The sequence below is a fragment of the Hypomesus transpacificus genome, chromosome 2 (assembly GCF_021917145.1).
Source record: "Hypomesus transpacificus isolate Combined female chromosome 2, fHypTra1, whole genome shotgun sequence".
NCBI classification, from domain to species: domain Eukaryota; kingdom Metazoa; phylum Chordata; class Actinopteri; order Osmeriformes; family Osmeridae; genus Hypomesus; species Hypomesus transpacificus.
In genome coordinates, this window is record NC_061061.1 from 12,872,927 (window position 1) to 12,897,543 (window position 24,617).

A 24,617-nucleotide genomic window follows, 5' to 3' on the forward strand; every position below is an offset into this window, starting at 1 on the left:
GAAAGTGTGTGTGTGAGTGAGTGTGTGTGTGCGTGTGTGTGAGTGTGTTCAGTCGGTTATTGAAACCCACTTCACAGGAAAATATAAATAAGACAGAATGCAATCAGGACGAAAACATGTCTTGAGCCTCCTCACTGCCAGTGAGAAGCCTCTCCTCTCATCGTGTCTCTCTGCCAAGGCTTGGCTGATCTGTGAGAAGAGAGACTGCACTATGGAGCACCTACACTACACTGGCTCGTTTATGGGCTGTAGTTACTATGGCTACAGCTCGTCTTGGCTGACATTCTGATGATATCATTAAGAAGTGCCGAGGGGGGGGGTGGTTTTAAGTTGTGTGGTTTCATGTTGAATGTCCTGGCTTCACCCGAGAGTGCCAGAGAGAGTCATGGGTAGGCTTGTAAGTTTAGTGAGCTAGCATGGATTGGCCATCATTTAGGGATGCCTGCATGACTGAATGATGCACATCCATCTTCTATCAACATTTCAACGGTCTGCCCTTTCCCCCTCGTGGAACAGGCAGACTCCAGAGGAGCCTGTGGGGCTGAAGAGGGACTACATACATTACACATTAGCAGACGCTCTTATCCAGAGCGACTTACAGTAAGTACAGAAACATTCCCCCTGAGGCAAGTAGGGTGAAGTGCCTTGCCCAAGGACACAACGTCATTTGGCTCGAACTGGCGACCTTCAGATTACCAGACCGATTCCCTCACCGTTCAGCCACCTGACTCCAGAGGGGAAGAGGAGGAGAGAGAGGTGCTTACCTGGTGGTCGTAGGGGTTGTAGGAGTGGAACAGCTGAGACAGCTCCTTTGTCCTCTGCTTCTTCTGTGGGGAGAAGAGGAGAACCGAGAGAAGCCAACGTTAGCACGCTACCAACAGGACCACGAGCACCCAACGCTACCGTATACAAACATCCACCGATGTTCATCCCGGCCATGGACAGCTGAACGACCGCACGCCTCACTGGGGCTCTTCGGAAAGAGCGGACGGGTTGTTAAAAAAACGACAACAACGCCAAGGAAATAGGAAGCAGGAAATGACACGGCTGCCTGGCCGCGAGGCAGCGCCCTGCCGCCATGCCTGGCACCCTGGGAGCCCGACCTCATGGCCCCTCCATGCCGCCAGGGGAAGGAACCCTCGGGCCCACAGCGCTGGGAATCCCACGCCTCCTAACGCAATCACTTAAGGAAAGGCACGGAGATGTAAGGGCTGGATAATTAACAGGCTGATTAGGCCACGAGGCGCTGTGGGCAGGCAGGCTGAGGTGGGGGAGGAGGGGTGGGGGGCAGAGCCACGCTGAGGGGCCCTGGGAGGGGGGCGTGGGGGGGGGGGCAAGAAGATGTCAATGTCCTCCGGCACAGCACCACGGCTGTATACACGATACATAATGCATCGAGAGACAAACAGAGGCACACCCACACACACACCCGCGCACACACCCGCACACAGGCAACACACACAGGCAACACACACAGGCGTGCGCTTCTTCGTCCACGCACGAAAAGTCAACTGAAACTTTCCGACGAGTGCAGCGAACGATCAGCGTGGCAGCCGAGGAGAGCGAGTTGGAGAGTTCATCTCCCAACTTAGTGCATTTAGAGGTCACAGCCTCCAGCAGGAGGTCCCTGGGGGCCGGGGGAGGATTAGAGGCTGTGTGTAACGCCAGGTAGCAGGGCAGGGTACTTATGCCCTGGCCTCGCTAATGATCCACACTGAGCCCTGCTCTAACTCTCATCCATCTCTCCCTCGCTGCCTCGCTCCATACCTCCATCGCCTCCCCTAATAAGAAGCGCTGCTGTTTTTGAGTGTGTTTGTGTGTGTGTGTACGTGTGTGTGTGAACATTATATTGAGCCAATCCAACAGGGATCTCATTGGTGCTGCTGAGGAATCGTAACCTCAGGTGCTTCTCTGCTCTCCCGCAGTCCTCCCCTTCTCACTCACGTACACACATACACACACACACACACACGCATACCTCTCTGTTCCACCCCTGTGCGCCTGTGTGTGTGCATGTGTGTCCGCGTGTGTGTAAGGGCGAGAAGAAAGCGAGTCCTGTTGAGCTCAGATGTTACCATCCATCCCAGCCTGTCATTGTGCAGCTCATCCGGACAGCACGCCTCCCTGGCCTTTTGATTTGGGTGAGAGGAGAGGAGAGACGAGAGGGGGAAGGAAGGAAGGTAGGAGAGGAAAGGAGGGCTTTGGCGCTCAGAGATAACCAGCTGCCAAGCCGTGAGAGAATACGTTTTATTTCTCCCCTCAGTCTGGCATCACATATCTTCATTCCGGGAGAGAGAGGGAGGGAGAAGAGACAGAAATTTGATCAAAACCGATGAACCCGCCGCTGACCTTGGGAGACTCAATATTTCAGCCAATTAGGGCTGTGTCTGCAGAGATTGCCTGTGCCCAAAGCGTCAGGGAGTCCGGGCCCGGAGGAAAATTTTATCTTGATGAAGCAGAATAACCACTTTTCTCGTCTGTTATTTCGGAGACTGTGCTGTCGGTCGGGGGGGCTTTAATCCAGGGTGGCCCGAGTCGAGGTCTGTGTCAACCAATCACAGGCCACTGTGAACTGTTCATTTCCTGTATTACACCCTATCAGAGTGTGTCGTTTTACTTGACCTGAGATGTAATTGGCTAAAGGAAAGATGAGGAGAGGAGAGGGAGGAGGGAACAGGAGAGAGGAGAGAAAGAGGAGAAGGGAGAAGGAGAGGGATGCCACAGGTGGTTGGTGCGGGCATCAACAGTGCCTCTGGCCCTCCCTGACACGTGAACAACCCGTCAGTAAAAGCTGTGACTGCTCCCATTCGCTGGGCTGCACTGCCCATCCCAGGACTCCACCCAGTAACGACACGGCGCATCCAAATCGATGTGGAGGACAAGCGGCAGAGATCTGACGGCTCAGACCGGAAGGGAGGCGCCACCGACGAGCGGACGGCGGAGTTCGTTTGGAAACGACGTTTTCCGCTTCTGCCCCCAATCCCCGCGCGGCACGTGTCTGTCGGCATGGCGATGATGAACGATGGCGCCTCCCATGTAGTCCATCTGCTGCAGCGACGTGACGGGGACGTGGGGAAACGGATGTGGCGGCCCTCGTGCTGCGACATGGGCACGCGCACACACATTCACACACACACACAACACCACACAGTACGCATGCACATCACACATCACGTCATACACAAACACATATGCATATACTGTACACATGCATATACAACACATACACACACACCATCACGCCACACATAGCACACAACATGACACCTCCTGACGGGCTGAATGTACATCTAAGGCCCACACGCACACATCTTCAGACACCCACCATACACACAGTCACACTTGGTCGCACGCACAGCAGGAACATAGAGACGTGCGCACGCGCACACTCACACAACAGCAACAACTAGAAACTCGCTGCCCTGGTGCTTCAGCTGCTCTGGATAACAGGCAGTCTCTGTATCCTCTGTTGTGAGAACATATTGATTTGAAAGGTTTACACTTCCAGCAGTTCAGGAAGAAGCTGTAATATCCTGTCAGGGGTTGCTATCTGTTGCTCATTCATACGTGAACATATGATAGAAATTAATGAGGTGGACCACAGGTCTGGGGTGACCAAAAGGACGCTGTTCGCAATCACCCCCCCCCCCCCCCCCCCCCCTCCATCCTCACCCCGCCCCCTTTTCTCTATCCCACTCTCGTTCCCTTCTACTGTCTCCCTCCTTTTCTCTATCCCCCCCCTTTCTCCTATGAACTTTCTCCACGCTTGCTCACAAACATCAAATCAAATGGAATTTGACTTAGCCGAGTTAATCATATCATCAAAAGATTCCCCCCCCAAAATTCACACCTTCAAAAAGGCGATAATTACTGGAAAACAGGCAAAAATCCTGACGTTTTAATGATTCACCTAAAAGGTCAGGGACTCGTTACATCTCGGCGAAACAAAAGGGAGCGCCTTTGAAAAAATAAAAAAAATACCCCTGGCGTGCTCCGAGTGGACTGACAATGAAAGTCAGATGAGCTGGATGGAGCCGGTGTAGCTGGAGAGAAGGGGGGGGGGGGGGGGGGGGGGCACCCCCTGCACCCCCGTGTCTCCCAGCCAGTCGGAGAGGAGAGATGATCCCACAAAGGCCGACCAGCTCTCCTCGGAGACGGAGAGCAGGGAAAGAGAATGACATATGAAGAAGCTCCACTTTAAAGAGCCATATCGAGCCTTTGATGGTGTGGAGGAAGTTCTCGGAAGGTGGGAGAGAGCAAGAGCGATGGAAGAGAGAGAGAGAGGGAGAGAGGGAGAGAGAGACAGAGAGAGAGAGAGAGAGAGAGAGAGAGAGAGAGAGAGAGAGAGGTAGCGAGACATGGCGGGGAACGTACAAGTGGGAAGGTCAAACGTGTACAAGAACAGAGGGAAATGAAAGCAACTGAAGTGGAATATTTCCAGAGTGGATATGCGGTATACAGTACAACATGTAAAAAGAAATAAGACTTTGGGACAGTCTTTCGATTCTTTGAGATTCTTTAGAGTTTATCCAACAAAGAACATCCATCGTAGAGCATCCATCCTAGCCCACCCAGCCTGTCCTGTCCTAGTCCCATCTTCCTAAGCCTAACGGTGTGAGCTGAGTCTGGTCTTAGTCAGGACACAGCTGACGGCATCTGTCAGCGAGCCGGTTACATCACCAGGAATGATCGTTTCAGTGGTCAGCATCAGGTAACAGAGATTGTTCCTCATTAATACTGTATAGTAAAAACTACAAACCCCACACGCACCTGCAAACCCACCCTCATCCACCCACTGAGGCGTTCTGTGAATGCACGGCAGCTTTGTTTACAAGCCCTGTCGTGAGCCGAGGAGCTGGGAGATGAGAAGCAAAGAGAGGGGACAAAATAAACAACCTAAAAACATGATACATGTTTTCCAAAAACCCACGAAACAAAGACACAGATATTTCTCCTTGATCGACAAAACACTTTCAGAAATACTTTAATAGCATTTATTCGCTTGAGTTTGCACGTGCGAGAGTGTGTATTTACACTTTAAGTGTGTGTGTGTGTGCAAGCTAATTAGCATGAGTTCTGGAGGATATTATAAGAGAAGCACAGTGTCTTTGAAGGTGTTAATCCTGGGGAGCTGAAAGAAGCTCTAGGCCATATTCACAGCAAATCCTGACATAATTGGAACATTTTTTTCCACATATATTTTCAGATGACAGAAGTTTTTCATATTTTTTGTAGATAATATTCCAATGCTCAGACTTGATCTATAACATGTCAAACCTTCAACATTTATAAAGAACTAGGGCCTGAGAATTCAAGACTTCATCTTCTTAAACCATATTAGATCTGCTTTCATTCATATGATAAACGAATCAAATCGGTAAAAAAAACAATCCTAAGTAAACTGAATCCTAAACATTGCCGTGTTGGGAGTTGCGTGTGGCCTTTGTGTGAGTGTGTCCATGCCATGTGTGTATATGAGTTTGTAACTGTATCTGCATTCCAGCCTGCATCGGTGCGTGTGCGTAAGAGTCTGTGTGTGTGTGAGAGTGTGTGTGTGAGTGTGAGTGTGTGTGTGTATGTGTGTATGTGTGTGTATGTGTGTGTGTGCAGGGTGACTGACCGTCTGTGCGGGGACCTGCTCCATCCTGGCGGCCGGCGTGCCGGGCCGGGGGTAGAACTGGTTGATGAAGAGCGAGGGGAAGCGGTAGTGTCTCACCAGCTCCACCGTCTCCTGGAAGTCCTCCTCCGTCTCCCCGGGGAAGCCACAGATGATGTCTGTCGCTATGGTTATACCAGGGACCCTAGGGGGGGGGGGGGGGGGAGGCGGCAGACCGAGAGATAAGAGTCAGAATTACAGCCTTTTATGATATAGGGGGTGGGGGGAGGGAGGGAGATTGGGAATAAACCCAGAGAAAATCCTATTCGAAATGGCGTCTGCTGAGCCCTGTGTGACTGAACCTCGTCAGGTGACTCATTATTGGACGCGAGCCCGCTGATTAAATGAGTGCTCCAGAGAGAGAGGAGGGATCGACATTGGCTCTGCATTGACTCCTGACGGTGGCGCCGGGGGCAGCACTTCGGACCCAGGCTCACTGATTGGCTGATGAGGTGTCTGAACAAAGCGGAGACCAGCTCCGACAACACTAACCCTCTCATTGCCTGTCTGACCTCGACCTTCTCTGTCTTGGGACACAGCAGGAGCCCTTCCCCCCTGGACGACACACCCATGGACTCACTCATCCAGTCACAGTTTATGGATGGTCTAGGGTAATGAGGCGACAGCCAGTTAGGACCCAATGGCATCTTTAAGAGGGACCTCTCTCCTAGGAACTCTCCCCCCCCCCCCCCCCCCCCCCCCCCCCACCCCCTCCCGATATTGGAAATCATTCCCTGCCAGTTGAGAGTCAAAACACCAGTGGACGGTTTCTGCTAAATACTGATCTGGCTTCCGGCCAGCCTCGCTCAGCTCCATCCTTGACATCGCTGGATATGGGCCTGCTAAGACACCCTCTAGGTTCAGGCTGCCCTTACGTCATCTCTCTCCCTCCTCCTGCTTTCCACTGGCCACCACGCGGAAGACATTCACTTTCTATTCCAACACTTGGAATAAGATGCCGACTGGCTTTACTGTCTGCTAAAACAAAAAATAATTTACATTCAATGGCGGCTCGGAGGAGACGCAGGTAGAAATGAGCCACCTTAAGCGAGGCAGAGTGCGCCGCAGTGACATGTCGTCTCCTAGAAAGCCATTAAAAGAGCAGGATGGCAGTGAATGATCTAACGGAGGTGTGGAAGCCACAAAACTCTCTGACTGTGACATTGGTGTGAATTGGCACTTGTGGATCTTATCACTCGATTGTGAAAGTGCGTGTGCATTTGGGGGTGTGTGTGTGTGTGTGTGTCACGGTGCGTGACAGTGCCTGCCTAAACTCGGGTCTGTGTGTCTGCGCGCTGTCTGTTTCCATGCAGTGTGTGTGGAGGTGTGAGAAAGGGGGTGCGTGTGTGTGTGTGTGGGAGGAGGAACAGGCAGCCACTCTGACACCTCTGCCCCTCCAGAGCTCCTGGAGGGCTTGTCAGGGTGTGAGCATGATGCCTTGCTCTCCTCGCCGTGTTAGCTCTGCTCCGTCTGACCGTGTCACTTCCTTTCGCACGCCTCTCTCTCTGCCGCCAGCCTGCCTACCTGTCAGCCTACCTGCCAGCCTGTCTGCCAGCCTGTCTGCCAGCCAGCCTACCTGTCTGTTTGTTTGTTTGTCTGCCAGCCTACCTGTCTGTCTGTTTGTTTGTCTGCCAGCCTACCTGTCTGTTTGTTTGTTTGTCTGCCAGCCTACCTGTCTGTCTGTTTGTTTGTTTGTCTGCCTACCTGTCTGTCTGTCTGTCTGTCTGTCTGTCTGTCTGTCTGTCTGTCTGTCTGTCTGCCTATGTGCATCTGTCTGTCTGCAGATCTTCATCCTTGTGGGCCAGTCAGCAGTGACGGTGGCGTTCTCTGCAGGGGCTAAGTAGCATACACACACACCAACACATTTCAATGAAAGGCCATGTACTTGCCTGAGACCTCATATACACACACACCCACATCCACACACAACTGAGGCAGCAGTTTGAAAGGTAATCAGGTTTGAAACGGCATGAACAAGCAGCACAGAGGCCAGTCAGGGACGGCTACAGCACAGACACACACAAACACAGAGACACAAACACACACGCACACACACCGTATGAAATGTGTGTGATCAAAGCTGGGTCCAATTATTCCAATGTTTGACAATGATGGCGGTCATGAAAGAGTGGTTTTAATTGAAAGCAAACCGAGGAGAGGTTATTTGTTGAGATGGCAAGAACTAGAGAGTGTGTGTGTGCCTGCGTGCGTGCGTGTGTGTGCAGACAGGCCTTCACCAAGCAGAATGAGGCTCAGGGATACATAATGACCAGGGTCCAGTGTGTGTACAGGAGCTGCCTGTGTAGACTAGCCCATTAGGACACCACAGTCAGTCCATCACTGGCTGTCGAACACCATGGGTCCCTCGCATCTGTGTGTGTGAAAGATCATATTTGTGTGTGTGTGTGTGTGTGAGTTGAGGCTCCTCATAAAATCTATCTTGAGGAGGCCTTCTCCCCATCTCTCTCCACCTCCATCTCTCTCCACCTGCGTCTCTCTCTACCTCCGTCTCTCTCTACCTCCGTCTCTCTCTACCTCCATCTCTCTCCACCTCCATCTCTCTCCACCTCCATCTCTCTCTACCTCCATCTCTCTCTACCTCCATCTCTCTTTACCTCCATCTATCTCTAACTCTATCTCTCTCTACCTCCATCTATCTCTACCTCCATCTCTCTCTACCTCCATCTCTCTCTACCTCCATCTCTCTCTACCTCCATCTCTCTCTACCTCCATCTCTCTTTACCTGCATCTCTCTCTACAACGGGGGACGGGACGGCTCTGTCCTGTTCCTGCTATTACCGTGGAGATGGGCTCAACAGGGAAAACTGTGCACTCTGTCATGAAACACGCACCCCATATCAGCTACCTTGGACTAAGAAACACGGTTATCTTGAACAACACTATTCAAATGTCTTTGTTTGCTAGAAGAATCTGACGAAGGGGGGGGGGGGGGGGGGGGGGGTGTCTGTTCTCTGTTCCCCACATCATGGCAGCGTCTGAGGTATGTGTTTGCACAACAGATGTAGAAGAGGCAGCCCCAGAGTGAGATGAAGGTGCGAACAGTGGGACGCATCCGGAAGAAAAAGAGAGGGAGGGGAGGGGGAGGGGGGGGGGGAAAGAAAAGGAAAGAAAACAGAAAGTGTGTGGATGAGCGGATACAAGGGGCGGGGCGGGGGGGGGTGGGATAAGAAGGAGAGGATAGAATGCAATCTGGGAAGGTAAACATTTACTCCTTCATCCGGCAGAGCAGTCCCCCCCCCCCCCCCCCCCCCCCCACCCCACACACACCACCACCATCACCAGCAGCCCCCATCTGGGAGCTGTTGCCGTCTGCAGCCTGGCACCACGCAGCCCCGGGGCTTCAGATGTGCTAATGCGGGGAGCAGAGGAGCCGCTGGAGCGTGGGAGTGGGGAGAGGAGCGAGAGGCGGCGGGGTGGCGAGGTGGAGACGGAAGACTGGAGGAAGGGACCGGCGGCTTCGAGGACTTGTTGTGTTTGGTAAACTTCCGGAGCGCTGGAATCAGCCTGGGAAGTGTTGAGGGAGGCGTTCGACTGGAAAGGCGGAATGGAGGAGGCCTGTCGGGTTCCAGGAGGTAGATGCTGGAGGCGTGATCACAGTTTTGTTGGGGGGGAGGAAAGATAAGAGTGAACAGTGAAAATGAAAGTCAGGAGAGGGGTGGAGGTGGGAGGAGAAGGCTGGAGGGGGGGGGGCTCAACATGTGGCTGAGAGTGTCTATGATGAACTGGAGCTGTGCCTGCATAGAAATGTCGAACTCCTGGCAACGTGTTTGTGCATTTGCGGCGGTCTCAGCCAACCAGGAGCTGTCATTTTGCACTTGTGACCTGCTGGGCCCAAGCCATTGTTGATTGGCTGAAGGAACCAGGTGGCTGGAACACTCTGCATCTTAATCAGGGGATTGTTGTTTCAGAGAGCTCACGGCTGGTCCTCCCCCGCACCCCCCCCCCCCCCCCTCCCCCCTCCCCCCCCCTCCTCCCCAGCCCTGGAACAGGAGAGCTGCTGCTTGGAGATCCAGCTCGTTGAAAAAGGCACTCTTTCACTTTCCCAGCTCTCCACAAAGACGAGACCACGGCTGAAGACAGTGTTCCGTTTGGGAGGTGTGAGGCTGGCCGGAGCACCTGAGGTGGAGGACAGGAACACTGAGCGACACCAGCCCTGGAGGAGACGACATGGACCTCCACACTGTGTTCGAAAAGTTCAAGATGTAACTGTTATCCTGTAAGGAGAATGATTGTGTGTTCAGCATTCCTTGTCAGTAGAGAGCCCTCTCCCAACATGAACTCTGGGTAACACTAGGCTTACGTAAACAAACTGACCTAGGTTGACCATTATCTTACTAGAAGTGCAATAAATGTGTTAACCTTATCTGTGCTGAGTGAATCATATGGTCAAGCCTAGGGTCAGAAAACTCAAAGTTTCCACGCACACGCGCGTGCCAGGTCTATGCAAGGAGCCAATGAAGAAGAGCCATGGAACATTTGCATGCCTTTGTCTTAACCAATGACTGTAAAGAGCGGGGCTGCTTAAAATAGTTAGCTAGCACAACATGCTAGCAGACAAACTTGTAGCACAATGGCGTCTGATGTTTTTGTCTCCTTGTGGGCCGGCCGCAAGCAATAAAGCTTTCTTAAACGTGTTCACCGACTGACTGTGCAATGCTTGATAGATTCATATTTCTGGCACACTGTCCTTCTGGTCTCACGGTATCCTCTAGCTGGTGGAGGAGAGAACCTGGATTTGAACCCCACTGGATTCCTTGAGTCATGTCTTTAAGCAGAATTGAACTCAGCCATCTTGGAAGAATACGTCGGTGACGTCTCCAAGGGAACCGAGAGGGGTGTTTGGACGCCTCGTCCGAAACCAACCAATCTGGATGATTAGTTTATATGAAAGGCTTGCATGCTCTGGGAAGTCATCAACACGGACTCATCTGTGGTGTTTTATTCAAGTCAAAGCTGCCTTTGATGACACGATCAAAACTCCTGCCAGGTTCTGAGGATGTTCAACTCACATCACAACTCAGAGTTGTGGAACACCTTGAAAGGGAAACCTGACAGACACACACACACACATGCGCCAGAAGAACTGTTTCATCAAGAGGGACATACACACACAGACACACACACACACAGACACACACTTCTGACAAGTTACCGCAAGTTTGGGGGAAAACGGAGACGTTTAAAAGTGTTTCATTTAATCCCGGCGTTTGTGGCTAATGTCTCTAACTCCAGCGAGGCACTCGTCTCCAAACTAGCAGCATGTCAGACATCTCTCTCGGCTGCCTCGTTATCCCTCGCCCCTGAGAGGAGAAGAGAGGATGTCACTATAGTAACGGCTCTGATGATTGGAGAGGGTGGGGGGCTGGGGCGGGTGGGGGGTATTGAGGGAGGTGATGATTGGAGGAGGTGAGAGTGGTGTCACTGAGCCACGGTGCTCTTGGGGAGGGGGTGGGGTGTTTTGGGGGGGGTGGGAGGGGGTCAGTGGGCCTGAGGAACAGAGTGCTGGAGAGGACCGACGCCAGGCAACCGTGTCATTATCCTGTCCTCGACATGCCTTCCTCAAAGGCACCCTCGCTCCAGCAACAACCAGGTGGAGCCTCCTCTTCATCTCATTTCTGCTCAAACTGCACAATGACCTGCCCTTGTTCTGCAATGGTGGCAACCCCCCCCCCCCCCCCCCCGTCCACCCACCCACCCAACAACACGTCTTGCTAAATATCACCACACATGGAGGACAGCACACAGCAAGAGCAGAGGATCTCATGTTGTGCCATCACAAGAGGTCTGAAGAAGAAACAGCTGAAAGCACACACACACAAGCCCACACTCACACGCACAAACACACAGCTTAAAAGCTCCAAACTCCAATTTCCATTCCTTTCCCTAATAAATACCATCTGCTTGTGTACTGTAGGGATATAATACCTGTCAAACACTGGGGCGATGCTGCGGCAGCCAGCAACAACTTGATCTGAAATGCATATTTGAACAGATGTGTTTAAATTACGATTCTTTCTGCTCGCGTGCATACGCCGTGTGTGGGTTTACAAATACCGAGTGAAGTGGGGAGTTGAGGGACGGAGGGATGGATGGTAAGAACGGGGGGGAGGAATGGTGGGGGAATGGCACTGGAGAGTGAGAGGGAGGGAGAGAGGGACAGAAGGAGAGGTGGAGAGGAAGAGACGGGGAGAGCGCGGGAACGAGGGAGACGGGGGGAGAAGGAGCGATGGAGAAAAGAGGGAGAGGTGGAGGGAAGGAGAGATGGACGAAGAGGAGGAGGTGGAGGGAAGGAGATATGGAGGAAGAGGAGGAGGTGGGGGGAAGGAGATATGGACGAATAGGAGGAGGTGGAAGGAAGGAAATATGGAGGAAGAGGAGGAGGGGGGAACGCACGAGAGAATTGGGGCCAGGGGTTCGGAAAGGTCAGTAGCTGAAAATAAAGCTTGCATTGATCAAGAGTGTGTGTGTGTGTGTGTGTGAGTGTACGCACCCTGAGGAACGGTACACAAAGGTGCAGGAAAGGTGCAGAGTACACCCGTGCAGTGGTCCGGCCCAAGCCCACTCTCTCCACACCCCCCCTAATCTGAGAGTGCTCCTGCCCTTCACTAACTGCTGAGAAGAGACGGACAGTGTGCGTGTGGGGGAGCGTGTGTGCGTGTGGGGGAGCGTGTGTGTGTGTGGGGGGGAGCGTGTGTGTGTGTGGGCATCCTGTACCCCTTGCTGTTGTTTGTGCCTCTCTAATTAAAGCAACATATTGAGCTGTCTGTCCCTATTACCTGCTAGGATCTCCAGTCCCACTCCTGCTGAGTCCTAGAATGCGCAGACACACATACTCCCACTCGCTTATACACACACACACATATTGACATACAGACACTAAAAAGCTGTAACGTGTGTGTGTGTGTGTTCCATTCTTACACAGCACCTTATGGAAAGGTCATGGCCTTGGGCTCCACACAGACCAGCAAAGAACGCAAATATGCATGCATAGGTCAGTTTACCCCAAGCACAAACGCAACCTGTGCTACTTCAGAATGCTGGACAACACATTTAGAACCAAATGGCCTCCTTTCTGCAACAAATCCGTCAGTGGAATAGGCTCGCGCTAATGCATCGGGCACACAGCACAGCAGGATGCCCATTGACAGTTGGAGGTACAGTCCGCCGACCACAGGATCAACACACAGACATGCTGCTGAGCAAGAGCCAGCTCAGCTGAATGAAGATGACCAGCGGGATCTGCTACGGAGGGAACTCGGACTGGCAGAAAGGAGAGAAGGAGACGAGAGAGGGTGGAGAGAGTGGATATCCCAGCTCGGAGGAAAGAGAGAGAAAAACGGATGGGTGGAGAGACAAGCTTATCCATCCTGGGAGAGATAAGGAGGTGCAGTGCCTCCCCCCCCTCCACCCCCCTCCACCCCCCCCCCCCCCCCCCCCCCCCCCCCCCCCCCCCCCCCCCCCCTCCAGGACTGGAGAGTAATCAGGGACTTAAACACGAGGACCACTTACTCCTGAATAACCCCTCCGGCACCAAGTCGAGTGGGGGAGACAGAGAAGATGAAAGTAGACGGTCCTGGCGTTCTGTGGCGTCTGTGTGCGCGTGCGGGGGTGGGGGGAGGGACTGTGTGGGTCCCACTTCTAAGGAAGTTTACGTAGCGTGCCATTCTTGATGGATGGAACATCGTTCGCAGCACTAAACATTCCAGTTTCTCCCCTTTTTTCTCCCCCCCCCTCATCTCTTCGGCAGAGTTCCTGACATTCTGTGCAGTGTTGGGCTCTTCCTGTCTGAGGTCGGCCCGTGCTGTCCACCCTGCTGCTCTGAATCACCCAGGACACATGCATGTACCAGCTCAGTAGCAACTTTGTTTCAACCTTTAGGACCAATTAAAGAAAAACAACAACCATAACCTTCATCTACCCAGACAGACACACACACACACACACTCCACACAGAGGCGGTTCTAGCGGGGGTTGCTCTCCGAGCGCCGGGCCAGACTCCAGGCCGCCGTGTGCTGCGTGCTAAGGGGAGGTCAGCGAGGGGCGGAGACATCATTAAACCATAGAAAAAGTCATCAGGAAAGTTGATCGTTTAATGAAAGAAAAAAGAAGCCACCGGCGGGCGTTCAGAACGCCGCCCTCGTCAACGCACGCTTCATTAGGGTCGACCGGGGGGGTGGCCGGGGGGGAGGGGGGCTCACAGCTCGCCCCGCTGCACGCCGTGGGGAGAGAGGGTAATATACACTTTCAATTACCACACGGCCTCTAACGTAGCTGAGGGATGCACACACACACGCACACACAGTTGCAAAGGCGTCCATTATTATTTCGTGTTGTCTATCTCAGTCATACCAGCGCTGGCTAGCCAGGCGGTAAATGGACTTTCTTTGCGATTTACTTTCATTTGGTGGAGGCTTGACGGACACATATTTGTATCTGTCTGGAGAGGAGAGCAGGAGAAGAGGAGGAGAGGCAAGGCAGCTCTTTGTTCAAACTTCCTCTATTGATTTGTTCCTCTCTACCTTCTCTTCTCTCTCTCTCTCTCTCATCCATCTAGCCTCTCTCTCTCTCGATCGTCAGTCAATTACTTCCCGTCGGCAGACTAAAAAGCAATAAGCAAATTTCCACAAACGGAATGAATTGGTTTGCCGCAAACAAAAGCTGTCCATTCTCACACACGCTGAGATCTGAGAGACTGCGTATGTGTGTGTGTGTGTGTGTGGGGGGGGTCACCTCAAATCCCCCCACCCTGATCAGGGTTATTGATTCTCCCCTCCTCGGAACCAACCTGTGGAGGACACACTCACACCTACCTACCCACCATGCACCTGTTCTCCCTGGTCTTCACTGATGCATTGCGGCGGGGAGCGTCTGTGTGTGGGCGCTCAGACGGCCGTCTCAGAGCCATGTGACGCCGCCGCCCATGGAGGGCAGGAGGCGGGTCACGGACCCGGCCATCCTCACCTGCTATCCTCATTGGCTAAAGGCGAGCAGAGGGGGCGGGTCTGTTAACTCGACCTTACCGGGGGAAGCCCGGGACACAGCACGCGCACGTCAAACCCAGCAGTTAAGAGATTAAACAGTGACTCTGAAGTCAAAGATCACGATGGCCCAACGGACCGCCGCACAGGAAGCCTTCGTGAGAGAAGCGATCCACAGGAGCTTGGAGGGAGGAGACGCGAGAGAGAGGAGAGCTCAGAAAAACAAGGAGCGGGGGGGAGGGAGAGAGAGAGAGGGTATGTTTGCGTGTCAGATTGTGTGTGTGTGTGTGTTGTGTCTGGCTACTCTGAGCCATAATGAGAAGGAGATGATGTATATATGCTGTAGCAGAGTCACTGAGGACACTGAGCTGATGAACACTCAACTCTCACACACACACACGCACACACGCACACACACACACACAGCACTGCTGATCGATGAGGGGAGTGTGAGCAGACTGGACACGAGTCTCCAGGCAGAACTAAACATAGACCAGAGGTACATCATCTAGACATGAACATCTAGACTGGGGACAGGAGCCGCTCAGCTCTCTCCCCCTCTCTCTCCCCCCGTCTCTCTCTCTCTCTCTCTCTCTCTCTCTCTCTCTCCCCCTGTCTCTCCCCGTCTCTCTCTCTCTCCCCCCGTCTCTCTCTCTCTCTCTCTCTCCCCGTCTCTCCCCGTCTCTCTCTCTCTTCCCCCGTCTCTCTCTCTCTCTCTCCCCGTCTCTCCCCGTCTCTCTCTCTCGCCCCCTGTCTCTCTCTCTCCCCCCGTCTCTCTCTCTCTCTCTCTCTGTTTGTTTATCTTTCTTTGTCTTTATTTATCTCTCTCTCTCTCTGCCGTACACACGCACGCACGCACTTCTCTTTTGATCTCTGTATATTCCTCTCCCTGTGTGTGTGTGCGCGCGTGTGTGTGTGTGTGTGTGTGTGTGTGTGTGTGTGTGTGTGCGCGCGCGCGTGTGTGCGTTTGTGTGAGAGTTAGGGGTGGGGGGGTTCACATCCAGTTTGTATGAAGTCCAGTCAAAGCAGCGTGGCCGTCCCTTCAGAGTGTGGTTCGTGTTGGAGCTGGTAGCACTGTACTTCCAGACCAGGCTAATCAATCCCAGACACATTTATTCACAGCACATAAGAGGCTTGTTCTTCAACAGGCTTTGACATCAATAGAGAGAGAGATCATCAAGCGCGGCGGTCTGACAACGCGCTCCTATCCCACGCCGCCGTGCGCGCCGACGTGCTCTTTTCATCGGGATTGTTTTTGTTTACCTTTTGTTTATAGTTAATTACAGCCAATTATCTGTGCTGCACAGAGGACTGGTCCTGCCATGCGGTCAGGACAGGAGCGGGATAGAGGACTGGGACTCCTGGTGTCAGGGTGACCTCCCTTAGAGGGACCAGGGGCGCTCATTTCCTAGACTGTGCAGAGGACTCACCTCATTAGGTGGCCCACCGGGTCTTACACACCCAAATATTCCCATGTGTCACACTGTGCACACGCACATCCCATGCCGGTTGTGCTTTATAAATCACCATCATTTAGAAATGTGGCTTTTTCGTACCGCCCATTTAACGCCCACGGTTACCTATAAATATTCAGTGAAACTCCCCAAATTAATATTCATCCATGCTGACTGCATGACGACCATGTTCAGGTGTGGTCATCTCCCTGATTGTAACTGACAATGGCAGAGTCATTATCACACTGACAGTCCTGTGCAAAGAACATGTGACAACGACAATATATTGTGCCTTCGTATCTGGCCGACTGAGGCATCGAAAAAGACATCAGCTTTAACATCAGTTGTCATACTGTTCACCTTATTATTTATGAGAATACATTTCAAAACATGCACATATTGTTTATTCATTACAAATCCAATTAGATTTGCTTCACAATTAAACAGTAGGCCACAACATAGTTGTTGGGTTATTTTGCTAAAACACATTTCAGTTTGTATGTGTCTGTGCGTGTGCGTGCATTTGTGTACATTTCAGGGAAACCTGCAGGGAACAGATTACTGCTATTGCAGTTGGATACAATTAGTACAAGTAAGTCCTTGTCGACTGAGCGGGGTGCAGCGTGTGCGCTGCATGCTGCGAGGCCAGAGAGGAGCGGGTGCGTTCAGACACACCTGGCTGCAGGATACCACAGCCTTTCCAGGTCTGTTGACTCAGGGAGACGGATGAGGCCTGCTAACTCTATCACACCCCTGGCAACGGACGGCACGGCCCACAAAATAGTGCCTGGATGATAAATCCATGGCCTAATAGATGTGACACACGCACACACACACACGTGGAACAGAAACAGTATCTGCTCTACTGGCACACCCACACATGACACATGCACCTGGATTCCCCCCCCCCCCCCCCACACACACACACACAGGTACAGGTACTGACACCTGCTATTCTGGGAACCTGTTGGGTCACACTCCGTAAATAACGCGTCACGACAACAACAACTGCACCGGCTAGCGAGTGTCCCCGGGGCACACAATGGCGTGCGGAGCTGGAGGGCGCTCTCGGGTTACGGCCCAAACGACCCGTGGCTCCGGCGAGACGCCTCTCCCCCACGCCCACTGAAGCAGATGGCTGGGGTGGAGGATCACTGTCGGCTCCTGAGCCAGGGGCACATGGCGACCAGGCGGAGCAGGCGCTCCCGTTTCACACACCCAATAAAACCCTCTCCTACCTCCCAGCCAATCACAGCGGGAGCGAGTGGAAGCCCGGAGTGCCGCTGGCCTGTGAAAAGCCGGGCGGCTGGCTTTTGCACAGCGGTGAGAGATCGGCCAATAGCCTGCGAGTCGGGCTTCGCACGCCCAGGACTGAAGTCTCCCGTTAGACCAAGAGAACGACCGGGGATGGTGGTGGGAGGGGGTTGGGCCGGATCCCTGTGAGCTCTCTCCCTCGTGAGGCTCGTGGCTCCCAAACCACCTCCTCTACGCTTGGGGCTGAGGTGGTGGGGAGGTGTAAGCTCAGAGCTAACATGGTACATCCCCGCTACCTGGATGCCCGGGCTTCTCCCCTCAGCTAGAGCAAACAGCAAAGTGGCTGTAGCCTGTGGTGGGGGTGTTGGTAGTGCTGGTGTGGGAGGGAGAGAGGGAGGGAGGGAGTCCGGGGTCCAGTTGGCCCAGCAGATGGTCTCCGAGCCTGGGCAGACGGAGTGCAGGGTAGGCCTACTGCAGTGGAGAAGCTGGGGCATTTGGGAGGGGATTGGGAGGGTGTGTGTGTGCGCGCATGTGAGAGTGTGTGTGTGTGTGTGTCCACGTCTCAGGTGTGTGTGGGAGAGCACTCCAAGGTGGGTTGTCTAGACGACAGGTCTCCGAGCCTGGCACTGTGGGCTCCTGTGGATGCCAGGGTGACAGACAGGCCAGGGTGACAGACAGGCCAGGGTGACAGACAGGCCAGGGTGACAGACAGGCCAGGAGACAGACAGGCCAGGAGACAGACAGGCCAGGAGACAGACAGGCCAGGAGACAGACAGGCCAGGAGACAGGCAGGCCAGGGTGACAGACAGGCCAGGAGACAGACAGGCCAGGAGACAGACAGGCCAGGAGACAGACAGGCCAGGAGACAGACAGGCCAGGAGACAGACAGGCCAGGAGACAGACAGGCCAGTAGACAGACAGGCCAGGAGACAGACAGGCCAGGAGACAGACAGGCCAGGAGACAGACAGGCCAGTAGACAGACAGGCCAGGAGACAGACAGGCCAGGAGACAGACAGGCCAGTAGACAGACAGGCCAGGAGACAGACAGGCCAGTAGACAGGCAGGCTGGCATACAGAGGCTCTGCCACCTGGAGGACATGGACCCTCACACACACACACACTGGATTTGAGGAGCACACACACACACAAGGAATTGTGGAGCACACACATACACTGTATATGAGGAACACACACACACACTGTATGTTCAGAGTGTATACATTGCGAGGTCCAGTAAAACTATGGAATCTGGCTGTGTATTTCTGTGTGTTAAACCTCCAATCGCACAGTGTAACAGCAGCCCAGTCTACAGAGAGACAACAGAACACTGGTCTCTGTGGAAAAAGACCAGGTTAGATGAGGAGAGATACTTCAGGCAGCTGCTGATCTCTATCAGGACCTCCGAGGCTAAAAAAGACACACACAGTGTGTGTTTGTGTGGGTGTGTGTGAGTGCGTGTGTGTGCGTCAGCTGAAAAGAATGATTGCTGAGTGTTTGTGTTGGGATCAGGGTCAGGACTATCTGTTCCACTTCTGGGCACTGCTGTCCACTCAAGCTAGGACGAACACACACACACACACACACACACACTTCTCTCTGTTTGACTGTAGCAGGTGAGATAAGTAAGGAGCAGTTCATGGAATAGGCCCTGCTCGTTGGGTTTTAAGGAAAACAATCCACTTTCTTTAAGACAATATTAGCTGTGTCCATATCCTGGTTTACCTATTTTAAGGCTGACCAACTTCGTCAAATAATAAACATGCCTGTCAAGTCATTGTCCCTCTCTCTCTGCCTGTCTGTCTGTCAGCCCATTTCTCAAACTCTACGAATATCTGCCTGCCGGTCCCCCCCGCCCCATCTCCAAAGGTCAGCTGTTCCCATTGGGGCTTATTAAGGCGTGGGCGTGTGTGTCCTGGCTGAGGCCACAGACACAGTATTGTATGCTACAGACGGGTGTACTTAATGATGCATTCCTCCTCTCTCGGGAGTGTGTGCGTGCGCATGCAACGTGTTCCACATGTTAATTCTGGTTCAATCATTCTGGCCCACGGTTGGAGTCCTGCCTCATCCACTGAAGACGGAAGAGGATCTTTTCTCGATTTCTGTTCATTGTCACAGATCCATTTCCAGGCTAACAGACACTTTCCTTGAAGAGCATGTCCTCAGCTACCCTAACGGTTCCTCCCACACAGGTGTGGTTCCTGGTGCGGTTAAAGCACACGCACCCCGGGGGGAGGGGGGGGGGGACGACACTTGACATCACTTCCTGTGTCATCTGGACACACAAGAAGTCACCGACAGATATCTGCTTGTACTTTTCTCTTGGAGATAACAGATGAGGGTGTGCTCTGTTGCCCCCCCACACACCCCTCTACCACACACACCCCTCTACCTCACACAGAGCCCCTTTATGGTTCAGTCGATTCAGTGCCGTACTAGATAACTGGATAACAGCTGTACTAGATAACAGGAGACACAGCACCTGCCCCCTATCCTTCTACCTATGTCTTTCTACCCCTCCCTCCCTCCCAGTTAGGAAAAAAGGAGAGTGAGTGAGTGAGTTGGGAGGACATAAGATTGGACCGGTATTTTGTGGTTTATGACTAGTCTGTCTGTCTGTGTGTGTGTGCGTGCATGCGATCCAGGTCAGAGCTTCTGAGAGAGAGAGCAGTGTTTACCCACCTGCTCAGCGAGGCCTTTGTGACTGGAGGAATACAGTTTCACCGCTGTTCTGACATGCTCCCTGGCGCACACACACACACCACTAACAGCTGCTTCAAATCGGTCAGGTCGCTGAGCCAGATGGGTCTCCTGGTCCGAGCTCACACAGCAGAACGCCAGTCCCCCCGCGGGGCCAGAGGTCACAGGTCAAGGAGCACCATCTAAGCCTGCTCTGTCCAGGAAACTGGAGACCAGACTGTGGAATGGAATTCTCAGGCTTCTCCTTCATTGCTTCTCAGAATCGCTGTGTTCTTCCATCTATTCTAGGACTACCCCATCTGGTTATCTGGGTTGTTCTGTCTGTCCTACGACTGCCCTATCTGGTTATCTGTGTTGTTCTGTCTGTCCTAGGACTACTCCATCTGGTTATCTGCATTCTTATGTCTGTCCTAGGACTGCCTTATCTGGTTATATGTATTGTTATGTCTGTCCTAGGACTACTCTATCTGGTTATCTGTATTGTTCTGTCTGTCCTAGGACAGCTCTATCTGGTTATCTGTTTTCTTCTGTCTGTCCATGGAGCACTCTGGTGTTCAGACTGAGAGCCCCAGGCTGGATCTAGCAGAAGTTCTGGGCTGTGGGTGGTGTTAGGGTTTGGTATCTCTTCTCGTGCCAGGTCATGTGTTGATGTTGGTGGGAAGGAGATGAGTTAGCATTCAGGGGAAATGTAAACAAGCACTGAGGGTCTGCCAGCAGTCATTACCTCCCACATTGCCATCGGATACACACACACACACACACACTCACCCACACACACGGGTACAGAATAGCCTCATCCAAGCCAAAAGGAGGAAAAGATGTGGACATACATGTTGCTGACACCACTTCCTGAACTGGTGGGAACTAGCAACCTTCCCTGACAATCAAGACACTAGACAGAAGAGCTTGAGACGTTTTTCCAAACAGTAATGTGCTCTATCCTCAACACCTGCATGGATCTGGGCTTACACTTTTTTAAACTAAAGTCAAAAGTCTAATAGGAACCAGGTAAAACAGCAACTATGCATTAGACAATACATCAATACTTATTATCAACTGTATTCCAACAAACAGTATTGTATATGTGTGCAGCTGCTTTATACAACCCTTACAAAGTACACTGTTCTGACTAGGTGTGTAACCCTTGGTTCATGTAGGCTCTGTGACAACAAGACACTGTGGATCGCAGATCACCCTCCTCTATGTGAGCCCACAGGGCATGTAGTTAACATGTCAGCTGTTGCTCGCTAGCCCTAGCCATTAGCCACAGCAATCAATACACCTGAAGTGAATCAGCCCTACTAATGAGTGGTTAGCACATGCTCACAGCTGAGCCAGGGCTAAAGATCTGCTCGCCTCCGGTACTGATCTCTTCCCCTCAACAGCCCGAATGAGGCAGTGAGTTACCTTGTTTACGTGTAAACAACTGTTGTTGAGTCGTCTATTTGCGTAATTTAGGGGATCATTTGAGTAACTGAAGTAATTTACAAATGTAAAATGTGAGTTTGATTGAGGAGTAACTGAGTGGTTCTCACCCTGATCAAACCACTTCACCTGAGGGGGTTAAGCCAGGTGCGTGGCTTCTGCTTGCCCACAATGCCTTTGGGGCAAACACACATTATGCAGTCCTGACAACTGACAATACAAAACCTGTTCCACCTACAAACATAAGTGTAAACACACACACCAGCCAGGTTGGAAAAGTAAGAGAAGACAGGTGGAACTTAAACTGAGGGAAGGGAGGCATAATAAAGAGAGAGAGAGAGAACAAGAGAAAAACAACTAGATAGGGGTTTGTGTGGGCAGGTGTTCAGGGTCAAGAAGGGCATTGTGGGTAAAGCTTTAGTGTCAGGAATCCGGGGCATGACTCAAACTGTATTTAAATGCTGACTCAACAGAGGGAGGGAAGGAAAGGGGAGGAGGGAGAAAAGGGAGAGAAGAGAGCAGGGGGAAATCCCGCCAATGAGCCAGGTCACCGCGCCAAATCTTTCTTCTACCCCCTCCTTCGCTCTCCTTTTCCCGCCCCTCTCTCTTTCTCGCTCTCTCTCCCTTTCCCGCCACCCTCTCTCCCGGGTAAGTAACTCCCCAAGTCCTCACCTTCACAGGTGAAACATTAGCCTGGCCTGAGGCTGGTGTGTGTGTGTGTTTCTCTGTGTGAGATAACTGATACTGCTTCTTACCAAACCAGAAACCTGACAAGAGCGCGTTCTGAGTCTGAGACCTACACATACAAACACACCGTTTCCTGTCCAACGACTATGTGCTTTACATTTAGAACGACAGACGTAACAAATGAATAACATGCCAATAAAACTGACATTTCGCCCATTCTGTGCGTGTGCATTCGTGCTGCGCGCGCTACTAAACTAAACTATTATTAGGAATCTGCACGCCACCTGTTATGTGTGCCAGCGTCTGACAGCTGTGTGTGTGAGAGGGCCACTGCCAGAGAGAGAGACAACACTATCCTGTAGCTTGTGACAACAGCTGCTGCGGCAGATCGGGAGCCGGTTAGTCACGGCGTGCAGGTGAGTAACACCCAGTCCTGGGGGAGGAGCCCCGCCCCGGAGGGACCGCCCCAGCAAGGGGAGGGGCTTTAACGAGGCGAGCCGGAGAGTCGGCTGGCGTTGGGCTTATCGGGATATCGTAACCACGGCAGCCCAGGTCGACTCCAGCGAGCAGTGACTCGGAGAGATCAGACTCCCAGGAGTCCTGACGCTGCACTGACACACACTGCCCTGTGGGGTCTAGCAGGGGAGAGGTGCAGGAGGGAGAGAGAGAGAGAGAGAGAGAGAGAGAGATAGAGAGAGAGAGACCGGAGGGTAATAGAGAACACGTGAAAGAGAACAGAGAGAAAACAAAGTAAGAACATTTTGAAAAAATTATAATTGAGAGGATTAATATCGCAAATCTGCAATCTATTAATTTTAATGGGCAGCCCTTAATGTTTAAGACCGTTCTTGGCTTCTTACAACGATCCAACCATCTGGATAAGTGCTCACATGTACGAACATTTTTATACAAAGTCAAATTATGTGTTAATCAGTTCAGACCAACCACAATCTGGCTGTGAGGGATCTTACATGTGCTGCATAGAAACTAAACAACTTGAAGAAGTCTCCCTCTCTCACCAACTTTTACACTAATGTGGAGTTATTTCACTGAACATCAAGCATTTGACTTACTTTTTAGACTCAGTAAGTGATTCTCTATTTCCATAGAGTAGTCCTCCCTGCACTGCATGGGCCTCAGACCGTCAGAAGAATTGAGGGTTGGGGTCCCAACCTTTGAGCTTCTCCTCATCCCTTCGACACCTCTCATCTCCCTCCTCTTCCTCTTCCAACACCGCCCACAAAATCTCAAATCTTCCTTCCTCTTTCTCCTCCGATCACCTTCCTCCTCCTCCTCCTCCCACCGCCCTCAATATCATTATGTCTCATTGTTCCCCTCTTCCTCTCCTAGTCTACAGCTAGACTCTTGCTCGCGACGCTCCTCTGAAAACCGCCCCCGGCTGAAAGCTCACTTCTGCTTTGAACATTCGCCCTTCCTGATTGACAATACTGTACTGTAGGTCCCTAGGTAGCACTGCAGCTTAGAGAGCCTGGTACGTAGCATCTCCCTCTGAAGCGCTCGGATTCCTGCCTTACCAACACAGTAAATCCTCCCTCAGTTTGGGGAAATCACTGAAAAGTATTGTTGCGGAACACGGGAGAGCAGAGGAGAGCAGAGGAGAGCAGAGGAGAACAGAGGAGAACAGAGGACAGAGGATCCCTGGCTCATTGTTCTTCTCCCTCCTCACTCCACGGACGTTCCTGCCAGAAGCCTCCCTCTCAAAGAGTCCTGCCATAATGGGATTTGTTCAAACGTGATTGCACAAAGTGGTGCTCTAATAATGTGATTTTAATTGATTCCTTCAGAGAGGGAGAAAAAAAAAAATCCACGTTCGCAAAGCTAAGCAAATTATCCGTTTTGATGTAACAATACTTCCGTTAAGTGTAGAATTATGCATGGAAAAGAAGAGTTAATGAATATTGAGCTGAAGAAATTAGAAATTAGTTACTTGACTGATAAACGCCGGGTTAGATGCTTCTCCTCTTGAGGTGGATGTCTAAAGGTTTGGGTGTAAACAGCTCCATACGAGGGATTCTCTCCTAACTGCCAGACGATTGCAGCCCACTCCAGCTGTGATAGGTTGCCTCGTCATCTCCGAGAGCATTCGCCGCGGGGCCACTTTGTACGACTTACATTCTGACAATAGCTGGGTGATTGTAATGGCTAAGGATCTTCTGGGTTTTACAGAAAGTCTGTCAAATACATGATTGTAATAATGATCCGCATAACCCTGTCAGTCTGACAACTGTCAAGCTCCTTGACAAACCACCATCAAAAAGCATATAACGATGACTTGAAACCACCGTGGTTTGGCTTTACCACAGGAAATATTAATCGGGCCTCATTAGACCCACACAAGAGAACCTCCATTGAGTTCACAGCAAAAAGATCCAAAACCAGCCTTAGAACGTTCTTTAGCAACGTGAAGCACCGTTAGCACT

The 24,617-nt window shown here is 52.1% G+C and overlaps 1 protein-coding gene across 1 annotated transcript in view; it reads right to left on the reverse strand.

Moving 5' to 3' along the window:
* Positions 1–24,617, reverse strand: part of cdkal1 (CDK5 regulatory subunit associated protein 1-like 1) — a 141,004-nt gene that overhangs the window by 32,517 nt on the left and 83,870 nt on the right. Inside the window, exons 11-12 of the mRNA XM_047039871.1 lie at positions 5,621–5,801; positions 765–827 (exon numbers count right to left, since the gene is read on the reverse strand). Coding sequence (XP_046895827.1) covers positions 765–827; positions 5,621–5,801 — 244 coding nt within the window. The remainder of the gene's footprint in view (positions 1–764; positions 828–5,620; positions 5,802–24,617) is intronic.